This window comes from Ambystoma mexicanum, chromosome 5p (assembly GCF_040938575.1).
Source record: "Ambystoma mexicanum isolate Mex_15411 chromosome 5p, UKY_AmexF1_1, whole genome shotgun sequence".
NCBI classification, from domain to species: domain Eukaryota; kingdom Metazoa; phylum Chordata; class Amphibia; order Caudata; family Ambystomatidae; genus Ambystoma; species Ambystoma mexicanum.
The window spans coordinates 459,558,805-459,579,490 of NC_090930.1; the positions used below are offsets into that span (position 1 = coordinate 459,558,805).

The 20,686-nt window shown below is 44.7% G+C and overlaps 1 protein-coding gene across 1 annotated transcript in view; it reads left to right on the forward strand.

Annotated features, from left to right (window-relative positions):
* The window catches only part of LOC138481016 (sodium- and chloride-dependent neutral and basic amino acid transporter B(0+)-like), an 839,328-nt gene that overhangs the window by 797,946 nt on the left and 20,696 nt on the right, over positions 1-20,686 (forward strand). Inside the window, exon 13 of the mRNA XM_069612864.1 lies at positions 19,352-19,519. Within this exon, the coding sequence (XP_069468965.1) occupies positions 19,352-19,519 (168 nt within the window). The remainder of the gene's footprint in view (positions 1-19,351; positions 19,520-20,686) is intronic.

The following is a 20,686-nucleotide window of genomic DNA, read 5'->3' on the forward strand; positions in this document are numbered from 1 at the left end:
TACACGTTTGAGAGAGGCAGGTAGGCTGTTCCAGAGGGAGGCTCCAGCCGAGGAGATAGATCTGCCCCATCTCACTCCTTGGAGAAGCTTCTGCCCATCAGAGAGTTGGAGGTAAATGAGCACAGAGAGCTTCAGAATGAAGATGTTTTGGAAGAGAAAGTTGGAGGTAAAGTGGACCCAGGCCCCAAAAAGTCTTGTGGACGATGCAAAGGGTCTTGAACTTGATCCTTGCAGACAAGGGGAGCCAGTGAAGAGATTTCAGAGCTGGAGAGATATGATCCCTGCGCTTGAGGCCAAGGACACATCTTTCAGTCCTGTTCTGGATAAGTTGTAAAGGTTGAAGAGTAGAGACAGGAAGATTTAGAAAGAGGTTGTTGCAATAGTGCAACCTAGAGAGGACCAGAACTCTGGAGACAGTGAGCTTCTGGGGGAAAGTGAGAAAAGGAAGAATACCTCGGCAGAGTTGCAGCTGATAGTTTGACTTCTTACATCAGAGATGAGAGGAGAGAAGGAGAGGGCGGAGCCGAAGATGACACCAAGGTTCTTAGCCTCACAGGAAGGAGCAGGAAGAGGATCCAGAGTGGGCACCCATAGAGATAGAGGAAAGGAGGGAGCGAGTGTCCCAATGAGGAGGATCTCAGTCTTACTGGCATTAAGGCAGAGATCATTGGCAGCACACAATTCCTGAAATGCGACCAGACAGTTTGGTATAAGAGAAGAAGCAGAGGTGGCTGAAGGGAGCTTGAAAGAGAGCTAAGTGACATATGCATAACATTGAAAATTGGAGCAGAAAGTACTGATGTGGTGGGCACAACAAAGAACAAGAACAGCAGACCTACAAATCAGATGCAGAACAGAACCATCAGAAAGAAAAGAGCACAACAGGGGACTTAGAAGTAGAGAATGCAGATGTAGTACAGAACTAAGGCAAAGCGCACAGCACAATAGGGAACCTGGAAGTAAAGAAAATAGATACAATACAGGACCAAAAGCAAAACACAGAGGGCAACAAGGAACCTAGGAGTGAAGAATGCAGGCAATTGCAATGTCATGCCACAAACCATGGATAGCATCACAATATCAAGAAACCTAGAGAACAAACACAAAGTCAATACAGTCAACAAGGCACAGAGCACAACAGAAACCTAGAAAAATAATGCAGGCAATGCAAAGTAATGCCAGAAAAACAGGGGAGCACGAGACAGTGTGAGAATAGTACACAATATATCGAAGAGGGAAGGGTTAAGATGCGAGAGGAAGGAAGAGAAATGCCGGAGGGGGGAACAGAACAGGATGCGGGGACCTACTATGCAAGGGAGAGCACGTGGCTAGAGAAGCAAGGAAGCGCACGCGGCCAAGTTGCATGCTCCAAGTTGTGGGCTAAGTATTTGAGCACAGCACAATACAACACATACGGATTCAAATTTTACAAAAGGGGGAAAAATGCTGTTCACAAGCACAGCACAATACAACACATCACATCCAGATTCGACTTTCCTACAAGGGGGAAAAGGCGACGCTTTCAAGCACAGCACAATACAACACACCCTGATTTGACTTTTCGAAAAGGGGGACAAAAAGGCTAGGTTTTTAAGCACCGCACAATACAACACACCGAGATCCAGACAGGTGTGGAATTTTATATATTTTTTTGTGTTGAACTTCATCCTTCTTACTAAACAGTAAGACAAGGTGTACCATTGATGTCTGTTAGCATCCGCTTGTTTGCCCATCAAGAACCCTCACCCCAAAATGAGGCAATCTTTTGCAACAAATGCTTGCATCGTATTGCAGTCGTCATTTATATAGCGCCATTTCCCCATGTATATGGCCTCAATGCGCTTTGTGGTTGGAACGCCCTCAGGGACCGAAGTCAATGTATGGGAGATTCTAGGAGTTAACTTTAAGATGCGTATGTGCATTTTGCCAGTTTAGGACTCAGAAGGGCTGCCTGGGCCCCAGTAAACAGCCCAGAGGTCAGGCACATGGGCAGGTGCTGCTGGCAGTTTCAGGATAGAGTGCTAGTGCAGAAGACTCGATGGGTGCCCAGGTAGACCACATGTTTACATAGGTTGTCGCTGTAATGACAGAGGTGTTTAGGCACATCAGGGGTTTCAGTGTGGACGGCTATGCAAGCTGCTAGACCAAATTTGCATAGTCATAGCTGCATTCTGAAGTGGATAGATGGGGAGCCATGCCTGCAGCATGTGTCCACAGACATTGTGCGTTTTATACATACCTTAGTCTCGTACAGATTTTCCTTGTGTGTTGTTTTCTTAGGTCTCTCAGCATGATAGATTGATCATTCAAGTGCATCTTTTGGTGGGGTTAGCATACTACCTTTTGTGGAGGACCTGGCTCGTGGCCTTCTTTGGGTGCAATAGGAAATCAATTAAATTACATTTTAATAGATTTTGTCACTTACGGCTAAGACCAATAGTATCATTCCCTTTCCCAACTGAAAGATTCGATTAAGTTCATCTCTATTCGGTATGCAGTGATAATAGTGCAGTAACAATGTTGCATGTGCAAAAAATTGCGTCGAAAATGCTGTGGTTTGACCCAGTAAAGATATACCCAACTATTCCATTTAAGGGTTGTGAGGGTTACGGGGGTGTCCCCTGCTTCCCTTAAATGGTATAATGGGTGTGGGGTTTGCTGCGGTGTCCCCCGCTTCCTTTACATGGATTGCGGAGGCAAAACCACAGCCTTTTTGACACAGTATTTTGCATCCACGGCCATTTTTGTTGCAATTTTAACATATGGAACCCTCTATTCTTATCTCTGAAGCTATTAAAGTGTGTTCCGTGCCCAGTAGCCTCAATTGAACTGGCACATTTCCTCCATACTACCTGTGCCACTTATGGGTTGAACGTTCTGTGCACTTGAGTAAGTCCCTGGATAATTAGGTTGGGGCTTCAAGCTGAGTGTACGACCATAGCTGTCACCAGTTCAAACTGGTCCTGCTACCGTTGCTATCCCAAGTGGTCCGTTTGAATGAGCTTTCTGTCCCTGCAGCTTTAAGTGGACACATCTAAGGTGCATCAGCTTTACCAGCATTGTTTGGTAAGCAGTTTGTATCGGTTATAGAGTTAGGGGTTCAGGCAGGGATAGGAGTATGGCTCAGAGAGATATGGGGTGATGTATGATCATCTGTGTGGGGGTGAGAAGAGAGTGCAGGTTTCTCAAGGTGTGCCATTGCAAATGTTGCTGGTATCTGCAATGGTTTGGAAGAATAGGTGTTTAGTACTTGTGTGCGAGGGGCAATCACAGCATAGAATGGGAGAGTTTCAAGAGGCCGAAGGAAAAGGCCAGGTTTTGAGGGCCTTTCTGAATTCGAGGTGAATGGCAATGCTCCGGATTTGGAGGGGCAGAGAGTTCCAGATGGTGGGAGATTGGACAGAGAAGGAGGATTCGCCCAGTCTTGTGTAGTTATATTGGGGATAACCAGGAGAAAGGCTGTGCTGGATCTGAGTGTCCTGGAGGGTTGGTAGTGTGTACGTTTGTCTTGGAGGAATTCTGGGCCTGTGTTGTGCATGACTTGGTGATCAATGCACATGGCTTTAAAGGTAGTTCATCAACCAACAGGGAGTCAGTGGAGGACTCTCAGTGTGGAGCTGATGTGTTCTCTGGGAGGGCGCCAATGAGCTTGTGGGCACAAGTGTTTTGGATTATTTGCAGTTACCTTATTTGGAACAATGGTGCCCCTAGATAAAGGCAGTTTGCATAAACTAAGCGGGAGAGGATGATGGTGAGGATGGCAGAGATTTGCTGAGGATAGGTGAGAAGGGAAGATATGCCTGAGGATGAGTAGGGAGAGGAAACAGGTTCTGGATGTGGAGTTGATGTGGTGGGAAACGGATAAATCCATTTCCAGCGTGCATCCAAGGTTTTTCACTGAAGTGGAGGTTGCCGGGCAGTGGGGGCATAGAGAGTGAGGACAGGGGATAGGTTCAGCAAGGAGTGCGGTTTTCCCACTGACTAAGATTTATGTCTTCCCGAGTTGAGGATGAGATGGTTGGTCGTCGTCCAGTGGTTGTTATTTGAGAGGCATGATGACAGATCTGGACGGGTGGAGACTGGCGATTTTGGGATTTTAAGGATAATCTGGGTACCGGCTACGCAATTGTAGCAGGTGAAATTGTGGGAACAGATGACTGCGAGAGTAGGCTGAGATAGATATTGAAGAGGAGGGGGAATAGGGATGCTCCCTGTGGGACCCCTTTCAGCATTGGGTGGGATGCAGAGGTGAAAATTTGAAGGAGCAAGATTTGGGAATGATTAGAGCTGAAGGAGAAGATCCATGTGAGGGCAGTGTCTTTGATTCCTGGTGAGTGTAACCGATGTAGCAGAATGAAGTTGTCAATAGTGTTGAAGGCAGCACAGAGCTCAAGGAGAATGAGTACAGCACATCCTTCCATGCCGGCTGTTCTTTTTAGGTCATCCCACATGGATTCAACAGAGGACTCAGTTCTCTGAGGGGCCTGAAGCTAATTGGGCAGGGTCAAGAAGGTTGTTGGCTTCAGTGAAATTGCAGAGTTGCTTGTATGCTGTGTGGTCAATGAGTTGGCCATGAAACTGGTGTTAGAAATGGGCTGGTAGTTCTGGGGAATGAGGGGGTAGAGCATAGGTTTTTTGAGGAGCAGTTTGATATAGGAGGTCTTGAAGGCTTCCCGGAAGATTCCCAATGTGAGGGATTGGTTAAGGATTGATCGTGCAATACTACCTGATTAGGTTGAAGTTAGGATGTTGTTGAGGAGAGTGGGTGGCCAAGGGTCCTCAGGAGATCCTGACAGTCAACATTGTGTTAGGAGTCAGAGGAACTCATTATTTGAGATTGGGGTGAAAGAGATGAAGTATTGGATCGGGAGGGAGTTGGGACCACGAACTGGAGGTGGGCATGGAACGGGCAGGAGCATTATTGCTATTTTGCAGATGATGGTAGTGTGTCTGTCGACAGAGATGTTGTGAACATGTTTGAAAAAGGCATCGCATAGGGATTGGGAGTTAAGTGAAGGTGGGTGTGTGCTATCTGACGATTTGAATTCAGAGATGATTCTGTGCACTTCCTATCTTGGGTTGCAAGAGTTCAAGATTCTGTTCCCATGAAATGCTTTTATGTTTTTTATGATTTCCGATCTGTAGGCCCTTGTTAGTATTGATGGGGCAGTTTTGTTGAGTGAGGTCAGCGGGGTGGAGGAAGTTGAAGGGCGGGCGTGGCCTTGGGAGCGGGCCAGTGGAGAAGAAGATTGCTGAGTGATCTGTCTATGTTAGGGGGCATGGAGGCAGACTGGATATGATGGTTGTGGAGCTGAAGACTGCATCAAGGGTGTGACCTGCAGTGAAGGTGGGTAGAAAAAAGGTTACCTGTGAGAAAGTGGGTCATTCGGTTTCAAGCAGAGTCAAACCACATTTTGAAGTCACCTAGAATGGTGAGTGTTGGAATTAGGTTGAAGGTAGTTGACAGAGCATTGCTGAGTGTGTCTGTAAAGTTTATTTTTTAGGAACAGGGTCTATAAATGAGTAGGAAAATCTGGGATGTGAAGGGTGAGAGTTGGCATTTTACAAGTGGGGATTCATAATCTGTGGTGCTGGCTAAGGTGTCCTTACTCAAATGTGTTGTTTGTATAGCATTTCTAGTCTCCCACCTTTTCTGGATCAGTTCTGAACAGTCAGGTTGTAGCCAGGGGGGAAGGCCTTGTGAGCAATGGATTCATAGTCTATAGCAAACCAGGTCTCTGTGATGAAATAGATGTCTGGGTTCTCATCCATCCAAGATAAGATCAACAAAGTTAAATTTGTTTTTAGAGACCGGCCCGGCGTTGATGAGAATGTAGGAGATTTGGTGGGATGTAGTGGGGGGCAGGTGTTTCTTGTAGCAGAGGAAGAAGTGGCGTGTTTGCTGAAGAAATGGGCTGTACTTGAGGGCATGCGCTTGCCCAGATCGTTGTAGTTGGGGTTGTTGAAGGAGTAGGGATGGCAGGGGCGTGGTAGTGGCGCGTGATGGGTGCGGGGCCAGAGGAGCGTATGGGGGTGGAGGTAGACAGGAGAGGGGAGTAGGGGAATAGTGCTAAAACTGTGTTGGGAGCATGAGGGATAGATTGGGTACTATAGCAAGGGGGGCAAGGATAGAGATCTGGGGTGGAGCACAGGTGATGCTAAGTAGGGCTTGCGGTCACAGGGGCCTAGGCCATTTCTTGTCTTTCTGGTGTCCTAAGGGTGTGGGTGAGCATGGGGGGCTGGTCATGCTGCACTAAGAGAAGAAAGTGAGAATTGGGGGAGGGGCAATGTTGTTCGAGAGAGGTGAGATGTGTGTGCAGGCACAAAGAGGTATGGCTGGGTTGGAGTGAGAGGTTTGGCTGGACTGTGGAGGTGACCGGTGCAAGATGCTCAGAGGGTCAATGTGTTCAGTTCTAGGTCTCCAACGTGCGTCTCTGGTTTGGGTCGAGCAAGATCTAAGTGGAGGTTGAAGCAGGGGAGAAATGGAGCAGTTGGACAATGTAGAGGAGAGGGGAAGGGACAGCTTGATGTGATGGAGGTTGGGGAGGTTTTGCTGTGTGTGAAGGAGGGTTGGTGTTGGGTGGAATGTGCATCGTTAGGCCTACTGGCTCACCAGCGTGCAGCTCTCATTTGGACGTTGTGGGGCGTGGTATCTAACTTGTGTGTAGGATGCCCCTTAATTGAGAGTTAACACACATATGGACGGTGCCGCTGGCATAGGGAAGGGGCAGGTAGAGGAGGTCTGATCATGAGTGCACAACTAGGCAGCAATACCTGGAGTTTAAAGGACTAGTTGGAGGATGTGGGTGCAACTAGACTTAAGTGGAAATGAACGCCAGAATCCGAGGCACAGGAGTAGGTAGAAACACCCAGACTTGAGACAGCCGGCAAGTGGGTAAAGGTGACCCAATTTGAGATACAGCAGCAAGTACAAAACACCAATAGCCTAAGTGGGAAGAACATCCAAGTTTGAGACACAGCAGCAAGTAGAAAGCTCTTGGATTTGAGATACCTGTCCAGTGGAAATAACACCCACATTTGAGACACAGCAGTGAGTACCAAACACCTATATTTGAAATACCTGTTAAGTGGGAAAATGCACAAATTTGAGACACAGCAGTGATATGATATGTTATGATGGGTTATTTATAACACGCTTAATACCCAGAGGTTTCTAAGTGCGGGCCCGTGGATCGAACCTGTGTTGCTCTGTGTTGTTTTGCTTCCAAGGCGAGCATGCTGCCCCTAAGCTATCCTCCCGGGACAAAACATTTAGTGAGTACAAACCGTGAGTACAAAACATTTAGATTTGAGATACCTGTTAAGTGGGGAAAACCTACATTTAACATACAGCAGTAAGTACAAGACACTTAGAATGATACCTGGCAAGTGGGAATAAAATCCGAAATTTGAGATACTGCAGTGAGTACAAAACACTGAGATTTGATATACCTGTTAAGTGGGAAAACGCCTACATTTGGGAAACAACAGTGAGTACAAGACCCTTAGAATGATACCTGGAAAGTGGGAAGAAAATCCTACATTAGAGCTAAGCAGTGAGTACATAACACTTAGATTTGAGATACCTGTTAAGTGGGAAAATACCTCCATTTGAGATAGAGCAGCAGATGGGGAACCACCTTCACATGGGACACAGCACTGATTGGAATTCCTTACCAGCTGGATAATGTCAGTGTGCTATGCTATGTAAGGTAATACGAGTGGTAGGATTTAGGTGCAGTACAGTGAGTGCTGTGCTCCCCACCCAGACCAGTCTGTGTAATAGCAGGTACTGACTACAGAATTTCTTAAGGAACACTTGGTGGCTCAATTTAAGTTGCACAATCTTTAATATTGGCTAAATTTGAATATGGTAGTCTTTTATTTCAAAATGTTAATTAAGTTATGCAAATGGACACATTTGTAATTTCTTTCAGCAGGATCGAATAGTACCAGTGGGATACTAGTTTTTAATGGAATATATCTTTAACATCCACAGTGTGTGCTGTTTGAGACAGTCAAAGACCATTGGATCCATATAGTTTACAGTGGTCCCCAGATATGGAGGTAGAGCATTATATAGGAGCAGGTCATTAGTTGCAAATGTACCTACATGTCATCACTTAAAAGACAAAATGTGTCTTTTGCCTCAAGGCCTCACACCAGAGTGCTGCATATCAAAAGCCTTTGATTCTATTTAGAAGGATCTGGGGAGTTTAGTGTAGAGAGGGGGGCTCTTTACAGCTGAAGGAAGGCTCTACCATCTTATTTCTCTATGGTTCTATTTGTCTTTCCTGTCCCCACCACTTCTTGTAGCACAAAACACTTACAGTGTGATGTCTGAAGGCAAGGTTAACTTGTTCCAAGAATAGGGATTGGACCCCTAAATCAGGCTAACTTTAGCCCAATCACATGAGGTATTTTTATTTTAAAAGACGTAGTTTCCTACCACTTCTTTGAATCATCAGTTGGACTTAAAGGATAGTTCCGGGACTTTTTTTTTATTGTTCCTATGGTTCGGCCATGTGTTTTTAAGCATAAATCGGTAGATCGTAGAAAACTTTGCTATGGACCTTACCCGACTTTTCGTCCATTAACGTACTCGAAATCAGCCGCCATTTTCTGATAATCCTATCATTTCCCCCCATCGCCCTGGCTCACCTGCTTTTGCGGCACTAAATCAAATCCCCCGCCCCTGAAACAGACTTGATCAAAACATTCATATTCCCCGCCTCTATCCGTGACGTGACTGAGCTGCGTAGGCAAAAGCGCCCAGGCGTCTTCTACGCGACTCCACACAGAACCAGGAAATCAACACAGATGAGCTCACACAACACAGCGCGCCACAATTGGGAATATGAAACTGTACTTTTAAATTAAACCGCAAGATTGTAAATTTGGTAAAGTACATTTATTTGACATCAAATGTTCTGAGAATATTCAGCGATTTGCATTTTTATTTGCTCACGTTCCAAAAAGTTCGTTTTGAGGCACACAATGTTCCTTTGCTGTACACAGGGTCTTAGATCATCTCACAATACAGCGCCACAATTCGGAATATGAAACTGTGGTTTAAAAGCAAACGGCAAGATTGTACATTTGGCAAAGTACATTTATTTGACATCAAATGTTTTGAGAATATTCAGCGATTTGCATTTTTATTTGCTCTCGATCCAAAATAGTTCGTCTTGAGGCAAGCGATGTTCGTGTGCAGTACACAGGGTGTTGGTCTACAATAAAATAAGCTCTTCGGTCGCACTGATAATCGCATGGCTGTTCCAACAATGAGGCACTAGGCCACCACAACGGTCTGTATGTTGCATCTAGCCGTTAGTACCGCGTAAGGGCATACTTGTACTTGGCGATCGTCCCATTAAATGGTCAGGGTGGTAACGTTGTTAACGCGGAGAAGCAACTGGCGGTTGAAAAACCCATCCGCCGGTGTCTGGTACTCGTGACACAGACAATAATGGATGATGTACCTGTTTGAAAAACATAAAAAATGAAATTAGTCTAACCATCAGATCTTTATTAAAATTATTCATTTTATATATTAGGTCGGGAAATTATTTCATAGCTAGGACAGTGCAACTGGGTATTATACGTCAAGGGGGGGCTGTAGGATACTGAGACAGTCCCCCAGTGCAGGGGTTGACAGGGAGGCAGTGCAGGTGGAGAGTGGAAGGGCCCAGGACCGAGGTCGCAGACAGTGGACCAGTTGTAGCAGGGGAGAGGGAGAGAGAAAGCAGAAGCAAAGAGGAAGGTTTTGAGGTGCTTCCGTAAAAGGAGATGGTTCTCCTCAAGATAGTGCGCGGTACAAAACAATATGCCACATAGTACGAACAAGTACAACTTAACCCGTCTTTAAAGCTACTGTATAGTAATTAAATTGCGGTATAAACTCATCTAAAGAGTTATTTACATTATATTTGCATTTTCCATTGTGTCTGTGCGTAGGGCAGCCCCGAAATACCACTCCTTCTATGCCGACGTTATTTCTTCTAATTAACGAACATGAAATGGCTTTCGTTTCTGAAATTATATTCATTATCGTTTCTTACGTTATTGCCCCACACCCCCAAAAAGAAGTCTTTCGGGATGGTCCCGGCCTGTCAAGGTCAAATAACAATAGAACCTTGTACTGAGTCGTGGGCCATTCCGGCACCCAAGCAAAAAATCAAAGCAGCTGACCTTCACTTTGAACGAGCACACATTCCTAGTTAGCTACATTCAGTGTAAGGCCATCTCACAGGACTTGAAATTTACACTCCATCTTTGCATTTTGTCTGCGTGCTTTGCAGCCCCAGAGAACCATAAATACGGAGACATTCTATATTTTTTGAAAAATGATTTATAATACTGTTTGGTTTGATTTAATGCGCAAATGAACAAGGTTGGATAGACACATTGCATGTACACTGAGCAATCACTTTTATTTACACATTACATAGATACACATATTCAATGGGCCTGCGACATGAGGAGACTCGAGAGAACAGACAATCAAATTACAATCATTTAAACCGTGATGTGTATTTCTCAATGAGCTCTTCTTTAGGTGGACATGGAACAGAGGCAATGTTGGGTGGCAATGCAGTTGTCCCCTGCACAGGTTCGTTCACAACTCCATTTATGTGCCTATCTAGGACATCAACAATAAGTCTCTCAATAAACTCATATTGCATATCCTCAAACACTGGTTTGATCACCCATTGTTTACTTCTTTTAGTGAAGGCCTTATTGTAGCGAAGCGTCCCTAAAGTTCCGGTCGTCCTACTTTGTTGACGGCCAACATTATGGTTATGTGCCAAGACCGCTAGAAGAGTCCGATTTATCATGCCCTCCATGCCAAAATGCAATCGTTTTGGCCTGTACTTTAGGCACATATTGTGGAACACCTCCAAATCTCCTGTGTGGCAGAATTCCGTGAGTCCCCTCAAATCTCTTGTTATAGTTTTATCAAATACAATCTTTTCAATGGCTTTGTGAGTGGGTGATGAAGGAATCAACCACTTCTTCTTCCGTGCCTCCTCTGTGGACAAATGGCCATGTTCACAATTGTGGAAATGTTGGTTTGTGTTCCAACGGTGAACGTTGGTACAGTGTAGCATTACTGACCCCCATTTTTCCAGTAGAATTTCCAACGACCCTCCACATGTTTTTGAGCTCCACCAAAGATGGTTGCTGATTGACTTGGACCACTGTGAAATACCTTGCATTTCTTTTTTTTTACCTGCAGCCGACATTTTTTTATTGATTGTTTTTGCAAGATGCCAAACGTCAAATTGGTGATTTATATTTTTGTACTCTTCTCTCATTGTCTTGGCAATTGAAACGTGTCTGTCCGTGGCTATCAGGTCGATCACCATTCCCAGCGATTGTAGTTCTTGCAATGATGCTACAAAGCCAACTTTCTCCATGGCCACTGAGGATGTACTTTGTGACACCTGCACGACCACCGAACTCACAATTTTCTTACTTTCCATGTCCTGAAAGTGGTAGGTGCAGTACTTGGCTGAAAATCCTGGGCTGTCGCACTGTCCATCACCGGCTAGCCTGAACCGTTTGCCCGCGAATGTACTTTCAATAGACATTTTTTCCATTCTCCAAGCTTCGCTAATGGCTGGAAATAGATAATCGGTTTGGTATTTGTAGAACTGAGTTTTCGCAATGAAATGGATTCCCACAAACTGAAAGAAAGACTCTAACTTTTTAAAACTTGAACCACTAAAAAGTGCAGCCGCTGCACAAAGTAGATTGCCTGCTGGCAGTTGTCCCAGCATGGGTTGTGCAGACCATGAGAAAGGATGATATTTTGTACAGGTGGCATGTATTTTAAGGTTAGTGCCTCGAATTGCACGAGTCACATTAATCAATGGCTCCCCACATACTTCCCCACCTACCGAATGCCCACATTTCAACCGAATAATAATATCAATCAAACAACTATCGAATACAATGAATTTGGCCTCTTTCCTTATACTGTCACTCTGCATCCCAGCTGGTTCGGCCTGTAACGTTGAGGACATGTCACTCACATGAAAGGTAGAATCTCTGATATCGTCTTCCGCTATGTTCAGTGATATTGATGGTGTTTCATTGTAGTCCACTTCATTCTCTTCCATTGCAACATCTGTTCCTTCTCCGGCGATGGGTGAATAAGACAATTTCTTCAACTTTCTTGCGGTCTTAGTTTTTGCGGGTGTGGATTCTGTGAACTGATCTCCGACTGCATCCGAACTACCAGGAGGACATTCACTATCAATGGCTGGTGGTGGTATAGCTCCGTTGTCAATCACTTCATATTCTTCCCATTGGCACGATGCATCTCCAGTCTCAAGTCCCTGCCAAAAGGTTTGACAAGCAACATCTCTCGTTCGCTTCACTGTCTGTGTAGATCTAGTTCGTACACCCACTCACAACTAGAGGACAGATTGGAAAAGGGATGTTCAGTTTAAACACAACTTACAGTATTGAACTATTAACAGTGAAAAACAACATAATATAGTGACCAGGACACTAACCTTCTTTTGCTTTCTTTTCTTTGAAACTTTCTTGCCTCGAACTTCAACATCAGGACGCTGTTGCTCCGACTCGTGTGTGCATGTCTCCACTTCCTCTTGCGCTGCAACGACTATATTTTCATGATAAGCACATCCGTCACGCACTGACGCTCCATCGACTCCCTGAAACATAGAACTTTCATTAGTATGTATAATAATATCGAAAACACAAAATGTACTTGGGGACCAATACCCACGTACATCTCAATAGCAAAACACGAATGAACGCTTTGTGTAGAACATTCAAACGACAATTATTCACGCATAGTTGATCTAGTTAGATGGAACTGTCAAGATCCATACCTTGTGCTCCTCATAGACTTCCATTGATGATATTATTGAAGATGATGCTTCAGTAACTCCCTGAAACACAGTAATTGCATTAGTATGGTTTTCTATTTTGATAAAAAGAACAGAAACTTTGTGCAGGCGTCAACGGCTCATCTAAATAGACCTGCAAAAATGATCAGTTGTCTAAAATAAATAATGGATATGTAAATATGATTCGATTTGCTCGATCGTTGGAAGTGTCACCACCCAGAGATCTGCATCAACTACTAGGGGTGATGTTCTTGTAGAAGAAGGTCCGTCATCTCCCTGAAACATAGTACTTGCGTTAATAAAGAAGGAAGTATAGCGGATGTAATCACGTCATATGATTTCGCTTGATCGAACTGTCAGTATCCATACCTCGAAATGCATAAGAACATCAAGGGACGATGTAACTGCGGTGCACACTTCTGCAAGCTGTTGCGCCGACCCGTAACTGCATGCTCCCCCTTCTTCTTGGACTAATGCTCCATCGACTCCCTGAAACATAGGACTTTCATTAGTAATGAACACAATATTGAAAAAAGAAGACACATAGGAGGGCGACGACAGAAGGACATATCAATGGCTAAAAACGAAAGAAACATTGTGTGTAACAATCACGCTACAAGAATGCAAGATCTGATGATCTCCATCGATGGAACTGTCCGGAAACGTACCTCGAGCATCTGAGTGACATCAACGGTAGTCGTCAATACGTTGGACTCCTCAGCATCTCCCTGAAAGACAGTACTTGCATTATTTTGGATAACAATAATTATAACTGAAAACAAAGACTAGAGGACGAGTACAAGGGTGTACCATTAGGTAAAATAATTACACGATAAATTAAAACTATTGATTTACATGCCTAAAACAAGTCAGTGGCAGAATAGCCAAGTAAGATTACCCGATAGGCGCTTGAAGTGGCTGATGACTGCAATAACGACACGGATGGAGAATTTTCCGCCTTCATATTGAGTGGATACATAAATGGGGAAATTATTGTTAGCTAATGCTACACACTACCGCAAGGCCGAGAGATAAATACGTAAACTTGACTCACCAGTGGAGGGATGTGGACGAATAGAGTGGGAATAGCGGTTGAGAGCAATTTTCGCCTCGCTCGCGGTGTGTTCTTCTTTATTAGCAATGATGTGGAGTACATGTCAGAGGTAAAGTGCCTGCTGCAGATGCGGTATCGATCACCCCTCTTGTCCGCAAAGACTTCTAGGACTCTACTTTCAAGTTCAGACGGTGGATATCCGCAATATCGGACCCATTCTCTTATCTGATCTATTGTCTTAGGGAAAACATGCATTATAGTACCTTCAGATTTATTATGGGTCTTCGAAGGGCAACCGCCAATGGAACAGGCAGGCATTGTGGAAAGTTCTGAAAAGTAAAGATCAACAATTCTCTATGAATACCAATGTAAACTCAGAACATGTGACTAGTTCCTTGCATGTACTGTCTTGAACGAAAAGAAATTGGACGCAAAATGATTATGGTACATGGCCTTACCTTGACGAACAAACAGTTAGATGCAGGGATCAGAGTAGTTTCTTGTCGTAGAACAGGGAGCAGTTCACAGGTTGCAAACTGAGGAGTTTCCTCGAAGTGGCCACGGAAGTTCACTTTTACGAAGAGCAGATAACCAGCACCTTCACGGGTTGACTAGCAAAGCGCAAAGAAGTGCTCATTAGAAATATGAAGTGGGTTATAAAGAATTCGAAACAGGGGTGTGTTTGTGAATGAATGACGTGTATATGTCGTGGCATTATGCGGTTTGCAGGGGGGCGTCCAGCGTGAGGGGGGATGCTTGGCAGGAGACACGGGGTCTGGAGGTAGACATGGGAACAACAACCCATGCTCTATAGACCACTTTGAAGTGTACATGGTCTTTGGCACCTCTTGGCCTTTATCGCTCCCTGACAGCTCCACTTGCCAGCACAAGTACCCCGGTGCGAACTGCCTTTGATAGGGCGGGGGGTGGATTGGGGCGGTGGTCGTGCAGACAAGACACAGGAAGACTCGTGAATGGAGACACACTTATGTGGATTGCAGGGGGGCGTCCAGCGTGAGGGGGGATGCTTGGCAGGAGACACGGGGTCTGGAGGTAGACATGGGAACAACAACCCATGCTCTATAGACCACTTTGAAGTGTACATGGTCTTTGGCACCTCTTGGCCTTTATCGCTCCCTGACAGCTCCACTTGCCAGCACAAGTACCCCGGTGCGAACTGCCTTTGATAGGGCGGGGGGTGGATTGGGGCGGTGGTCGTGCAGACAAGACACAGGAAGACTTGTGAATGGAGACACACTTATGTGGATTGCAGGGGGCGTCCAGCGTGAGGGGGGATGCTTGGCAGGAGACACGGGGTCTGGAGGTAGACATGGGAACAACAACCCATGCTCTATAGACCACTTTGAAGTGTACATGGTCTTTGGCACCTCTTGGCCTTTATCGCTCCCTGACAGCTCCACTTGCCAGCGCAAGTACCCCGGTGCGAACTGCCTTTGATAGGGCGGGGGGGTGTGGATTGGGGTGGTGGTCGTGCAGACAAGACTCGTTTGCCGCAGGGCCTCACCAAGGAGAGGCCATCTAACTGCATGTAAGAGGCAGGCTGCAGGATCTAGTACATGGAAGGCAGGGGGTGAGTTTATAAATACCTCACCCTCCCAGGGCCGGAGACATGTGGTGTGACAAGACAAGGCACAGGAAGACTATTCAATGGAGACACACTAGATTCATTTAAAAAATCAAAACAACCATTGTTAAAATATATGTTGGGTTTTATTTTAGATCTTAATTTCAATTAAACATAAATAATAAACATTACACATTGTAAAGTTCCGGTTGCAGCACATCCAGGGAAAATCCGCGGTATTGTCCACTTTCGCTGGGGAAATGTTGTCTAATGGCAAGTACCGCACAGGCAGGTATTACTCTCTGAACGCGGTGTCCGAGCCTCCCGTGAAGCCACCAAGTGAAGCAACGATAGGCCACCAGCCTGTACCACCTGTGAAAATGAAAGATGCAAACTGTATTAAAATGACAAAACTTTCTTATCACTGTCGATTCAGGTAAAAAATGTCATTCTGCTTTGAAAAAAATTCTATCTAGAAAATGCACAATATGGAACCAATTTACATGCATTCGAATGATATGTAGATGTAATTTTATATGTGGGAGACGACCATGACATAGTAGTGGCATCACTGACATCACAACCAGAGTATACTTACTCGTTACTCGGATTACGCGGACGAACAGTGCCGCGAAGTTCGTGCATAAGCACCATCATCATCCTCAACACGGTCCGTGAGAGGCAGGCTTCCCTGAACTCTGGCAGCTCGGTGATGCATTGCGGACTTGGCTCGCCTTCCGAAATGTAGGCCAAGCACCCGGAATTTTCACGGCAGCAGCAGTTCTCCTCCTCAGTTGGCATTAGCTCGCACCGATTGCACGTGCACCAGGTGGAGACGCCGTCCATGCAACATGGTCCAGGCTCTTCATCCGTTGACTGGTCCTCCCAACTGCCGTCCGAATCCCCATCGTTTCCGCGTGCTTGCCTTTCCAGTAGTTCCTCCTCGGTGTACTCGGGCTCGTACATATACGGCATTATTGTAGCCATTGTGTGGTAAAGAAAGTAAAATAATTTACAGAGATGGTACAGGTGTACACAAGGCCTAGAAGCGGCGAAGGTAGCTGACCAGAGCACAGAAACGAGTCACAGAATACTCAAAGTAACACAGAGAGAGGAATGGAATCGAAAATCTGCTGCTGTGTGTTGTGAAACGGTGTGTTTATACTTATTGAGGAAAGAGGCGTCCTGCCATTTCCATGGTGACACTTCATTAGCTGAGGCGCAGCGATTGTTGACACGAAACGTGCTTTGGCGTTGGGAAATGGGCGGTACGCGTCTGCTGATGTCAGGCTCAGGGGCGGGGGATTTGATTTAGTGCCGCAAAAGCAGGTGAGCCAGGGCGATGGGGGGAAATGATAGGATTATCAGAAAATGGCGGCTGATTTCGAGTGCGTTAATGGACGAAAAGTCGGGTAAGGTCCATAGGAAAGTTTTCTACGATCTACCGATTTATGCTTAAAAACACATGGCCGAACCATAGGAACAATAAAAAAAAAGTCCCGGAACTATCCTTTAAACCCTTGAAAGAAATTATGTTTGTCACTTTTGAGAGAGCAGTTCTTTCCAAAGTCTTGCAATTTTTCAGTTTAATACAGATGTTCCAAGGCAGAGACAATCTCTGTCCCCTAACCCTCCCCAGCGACCATTTGGTGTGAACCTGCTGCTGGATCAATACCTGCAACTGCGATAGCTAAACTGCTGCCCAGGTCCTCACCATGTTGAAGGACCCCTCAAAGGTGTGTGCCAGACTCATCCATGTTTGGGAGCTTCAGAAAAGGACTCATCCTGTCCCTGAGACTCTGCAGTTGGGACTCACAGCTCCTGAGAGTCAGGAAAGGAAGGATTCCTGCCATTTAGTTGTGAAACTGCTGTGTGATGTGAATCCTGTTATTTCTACCCAGTTCGAACCACAAGGACTCTCCAGAGTTGCCTTTGGCACACATCACATTTTGAAGCATACTTTTCCCATTCAAACAAGTTTGCCGCTGCACACCACCATCTAAAGCACATCATTGCCTTGCCTCGTAGAGAGAAGTGCTACTGTATTGCTCCAAATGCCATTTGTACCACCAGTCTCTTCATCACCAATCGAGTTGACTACCAAACTGCTGTTGGTGTTCATGCAAAACGGCATGCTTTGATTCACATCAAAATGCCTTGCTGCGCATCCCGTCATCAGCCCGTCCGCCATCAAAGCTCAGCAGTCAAGCTGAACCTGCTGACCACCATGATCCGCACTGCTTGAGCCTTCTTCGAGTTCGACCCACTTAGAGGCCGGCTCACTGCTGGATTACCGTGACTGCTGCATTCCAAACTAATGCAAATCACCAAGCAGCATGGACGTCAATCAGGGGTTGCCAATCTCCCTTCCTACCCCTGTGGTATTACTTGCTACCCCTAAAATAATGCAAAAAAATGACATATATTTTTTTTAATTGAGGCTCATGGGCTGTGGCCAGCAGCATATGGCTCTTTGCTTTTGGAGTGGCTGGTTTTATGATAGCTATAGCCCGTAAAATAGCTCAGTGGGTTGAGCGCTGACTGCAGCAATGTGTGTGTGATCTGCAGATTGCAGGTTCGACTCCCAGCAAGGTCAACTCAGCCTTTCATCCTGCTGAGATTGATAAATGAGTACCAACACAGTTAGGGTGATAATGAATGTATATTTGTTCTATATGAAGCGCTCAAGAGTAAGTGCTATATAATAACACATCATTATCATTTGGCATTGGACGTCTGCTTGCATTCACAGTGATTTGGTAATATGGTCCTATACGCACTGATATGAACAATACATATGGCAATCCATTCTTGTATAAACTGTATATCACTTTACAGTGATATCGTAACCATATTTTTCGTAGTGTACTTAGAAATAATGCTATGTGATGCCACTTACAGTTTTGTTGATGGGTGAAAGTTATGTTCCATCTCGTCCAGTGATGTCACTTTGGGGTGAGGTCAAATGACATCACTTCCTGTGATGTCATCATAGGTTGTGTGATGTCACTTCCACTACCCCTGGCATTTCGGTGAAATGACGTCCTTGGCAAGCAGCACTGAGAAGCCTCATTTGCCGTTGCTAAACCACCAAGACAATGAAAAAGATATTATTTGATGATAACTGCCCTCCTCCCTAGTCCTTTTCGGCCCTGAAGACTGGCCAGGTCACATTATTCCCTTCTTGCAACTCAAGAACATATCCTTTGAACAATGTGACTTTTTAATGCTTTTTCTCCCGTCTCATTACCTAGAGTGCTGTAATTTCCTATCTTGCATATTCTGTGATCTTTATACAGGGGTGGGTTTTGTCAGTGTTTTCTAGTTAGTTATTGTGTACGATGTGTTTAAATAAAGAATATATTTGTATAGAACCGTGATTGGGCATTCCTTTATTTTGGACTGTTATAGCTATACTTTGTTTAGGTTGCAACTGAACCACAATCACACCCCTATTGAGAGTATTGCCTTCCCTTGGCCCACATTACCACAAAAAGCAAGGGAGGTATATCTCTTAAGTATGCCTGTTTTACTGTTATAATTGGGTTTGGGTTTTGGTTTGTCGAAGTGTGAGGGCTAGGTGGGCGCTTTAGCCTGTACTCATCCTTGTGCTCATGCAGAGCAGAAGTCAATTTGTCACATGGTCACGTTTACATTATCTGGGCCAACTGTGCAAATGTCAACTATTGATTAATTTGTAACACTCTTTTCTTTATGTTCTGCAAAATGAAATTGTCCTCTATGAAAGAGAACATATTTGCTTAACATACATTCTGAAATGTGTTATGTACTGTCTACAGTTATTGATAGTTCTTACATTTTCAACAGATAATTTTACTCTGGTCTCTGGTCACGTTTAAAACACCCAAATACGGATCCACTGAATACCCGACCTGGGGAACAGCGATGGGTTGGTCCATTATTGCTTTCTGCCTCCTCCCCATCCCCATATGTGTCGTCACAACCATTGCTACAAGTGATGGAGACCTGTGTCAGGTGAGTTTGAGAAATAAAAGGTAAATGCTTATAAAAGCTGTAATTTCTGAAAGGGGATAATAGCTCGTGTATGCCAAAACCCCTTAGTGTAAAGTTAAGTAATCATGTCCGGTGGTTGAACAGAAGGGTCTTGTAGCAGGTCTGTTGGCCCTAGTATGAGAAAGTATGAGCACCTGGATTATAGAGTTGAACTTTCTCTTGCTTTAGGAAAATGTCTACCTAGCAATAATTTGTCTGATGTGGATCCTTTGGAATTACCATCTCCATTTAGAAATATATAGTCCTTGAATAAACCTGCCAGTTTTAAGAAACAAAAATGGTTTTAGCTGCAAAAATAACAAAACCATCTAAACATTAACAGTGAAGAAGTCACTGTGGGTATAGATCAATAGAGAAGGTATGTACTTCATGTTCTGTACAGAAACTTTGACAACATCCCTCCCTGTTAATGCAAACAACACACACACAGATAAATCAAAACTCTTTGCTGGGATATGCAAGAAATAAAGGTCCAAGGCAATTGGGACATTAAACAAATGAAGGCCCACATAAAAGGTAAGATGCCATTGAAACCATGTAGAAATGAATTGCAACTCATGATTTAAAGTGAAAATAGATATATCGAATAAACATTCCATTGGTCATTGCATATAAACAGTCAATTGAAATCTATGGAAAGAAAATGTTAAGAAGTTCTACTCTGCCTGCTACTGAATTAAGGGCTAGAATGGGCTGCCATGTTTTTAGTAGGATTTTGGCAGACCATACAATTCTATGAAGGTATTGCAGAAATGAGTTTAGTCAAGAAGGCTCAGAATGTAAGCAACATCCAAAATTCAACAGCAGTGGACATGCTTGATGGGGACCCGAATTAAAGCTGCTCTTAAGTGCAGAATAAAAGACAAAAAGATGTTCTCCCGAGTGGAATACGCTGGTAGTGCCTGGAGATGGCACATGTTATGTTGCGTTATATTATCTTGCATTTGTATAGCACCTCCTGCCATAGTTCATGGCGTTGAAGTGCTTTGCCTTTCAGAGCCAAAGGAGGAGTATGATGTAACATTCAGCAGTGGTAGGGAGAAGAAAGGTTGGGTAGTTAGTTCAGATGAGGGCAAGGGATAGGTAAGATGCACAGGAAGGCCTGAGAAGGAAAATATGTAATAGGTA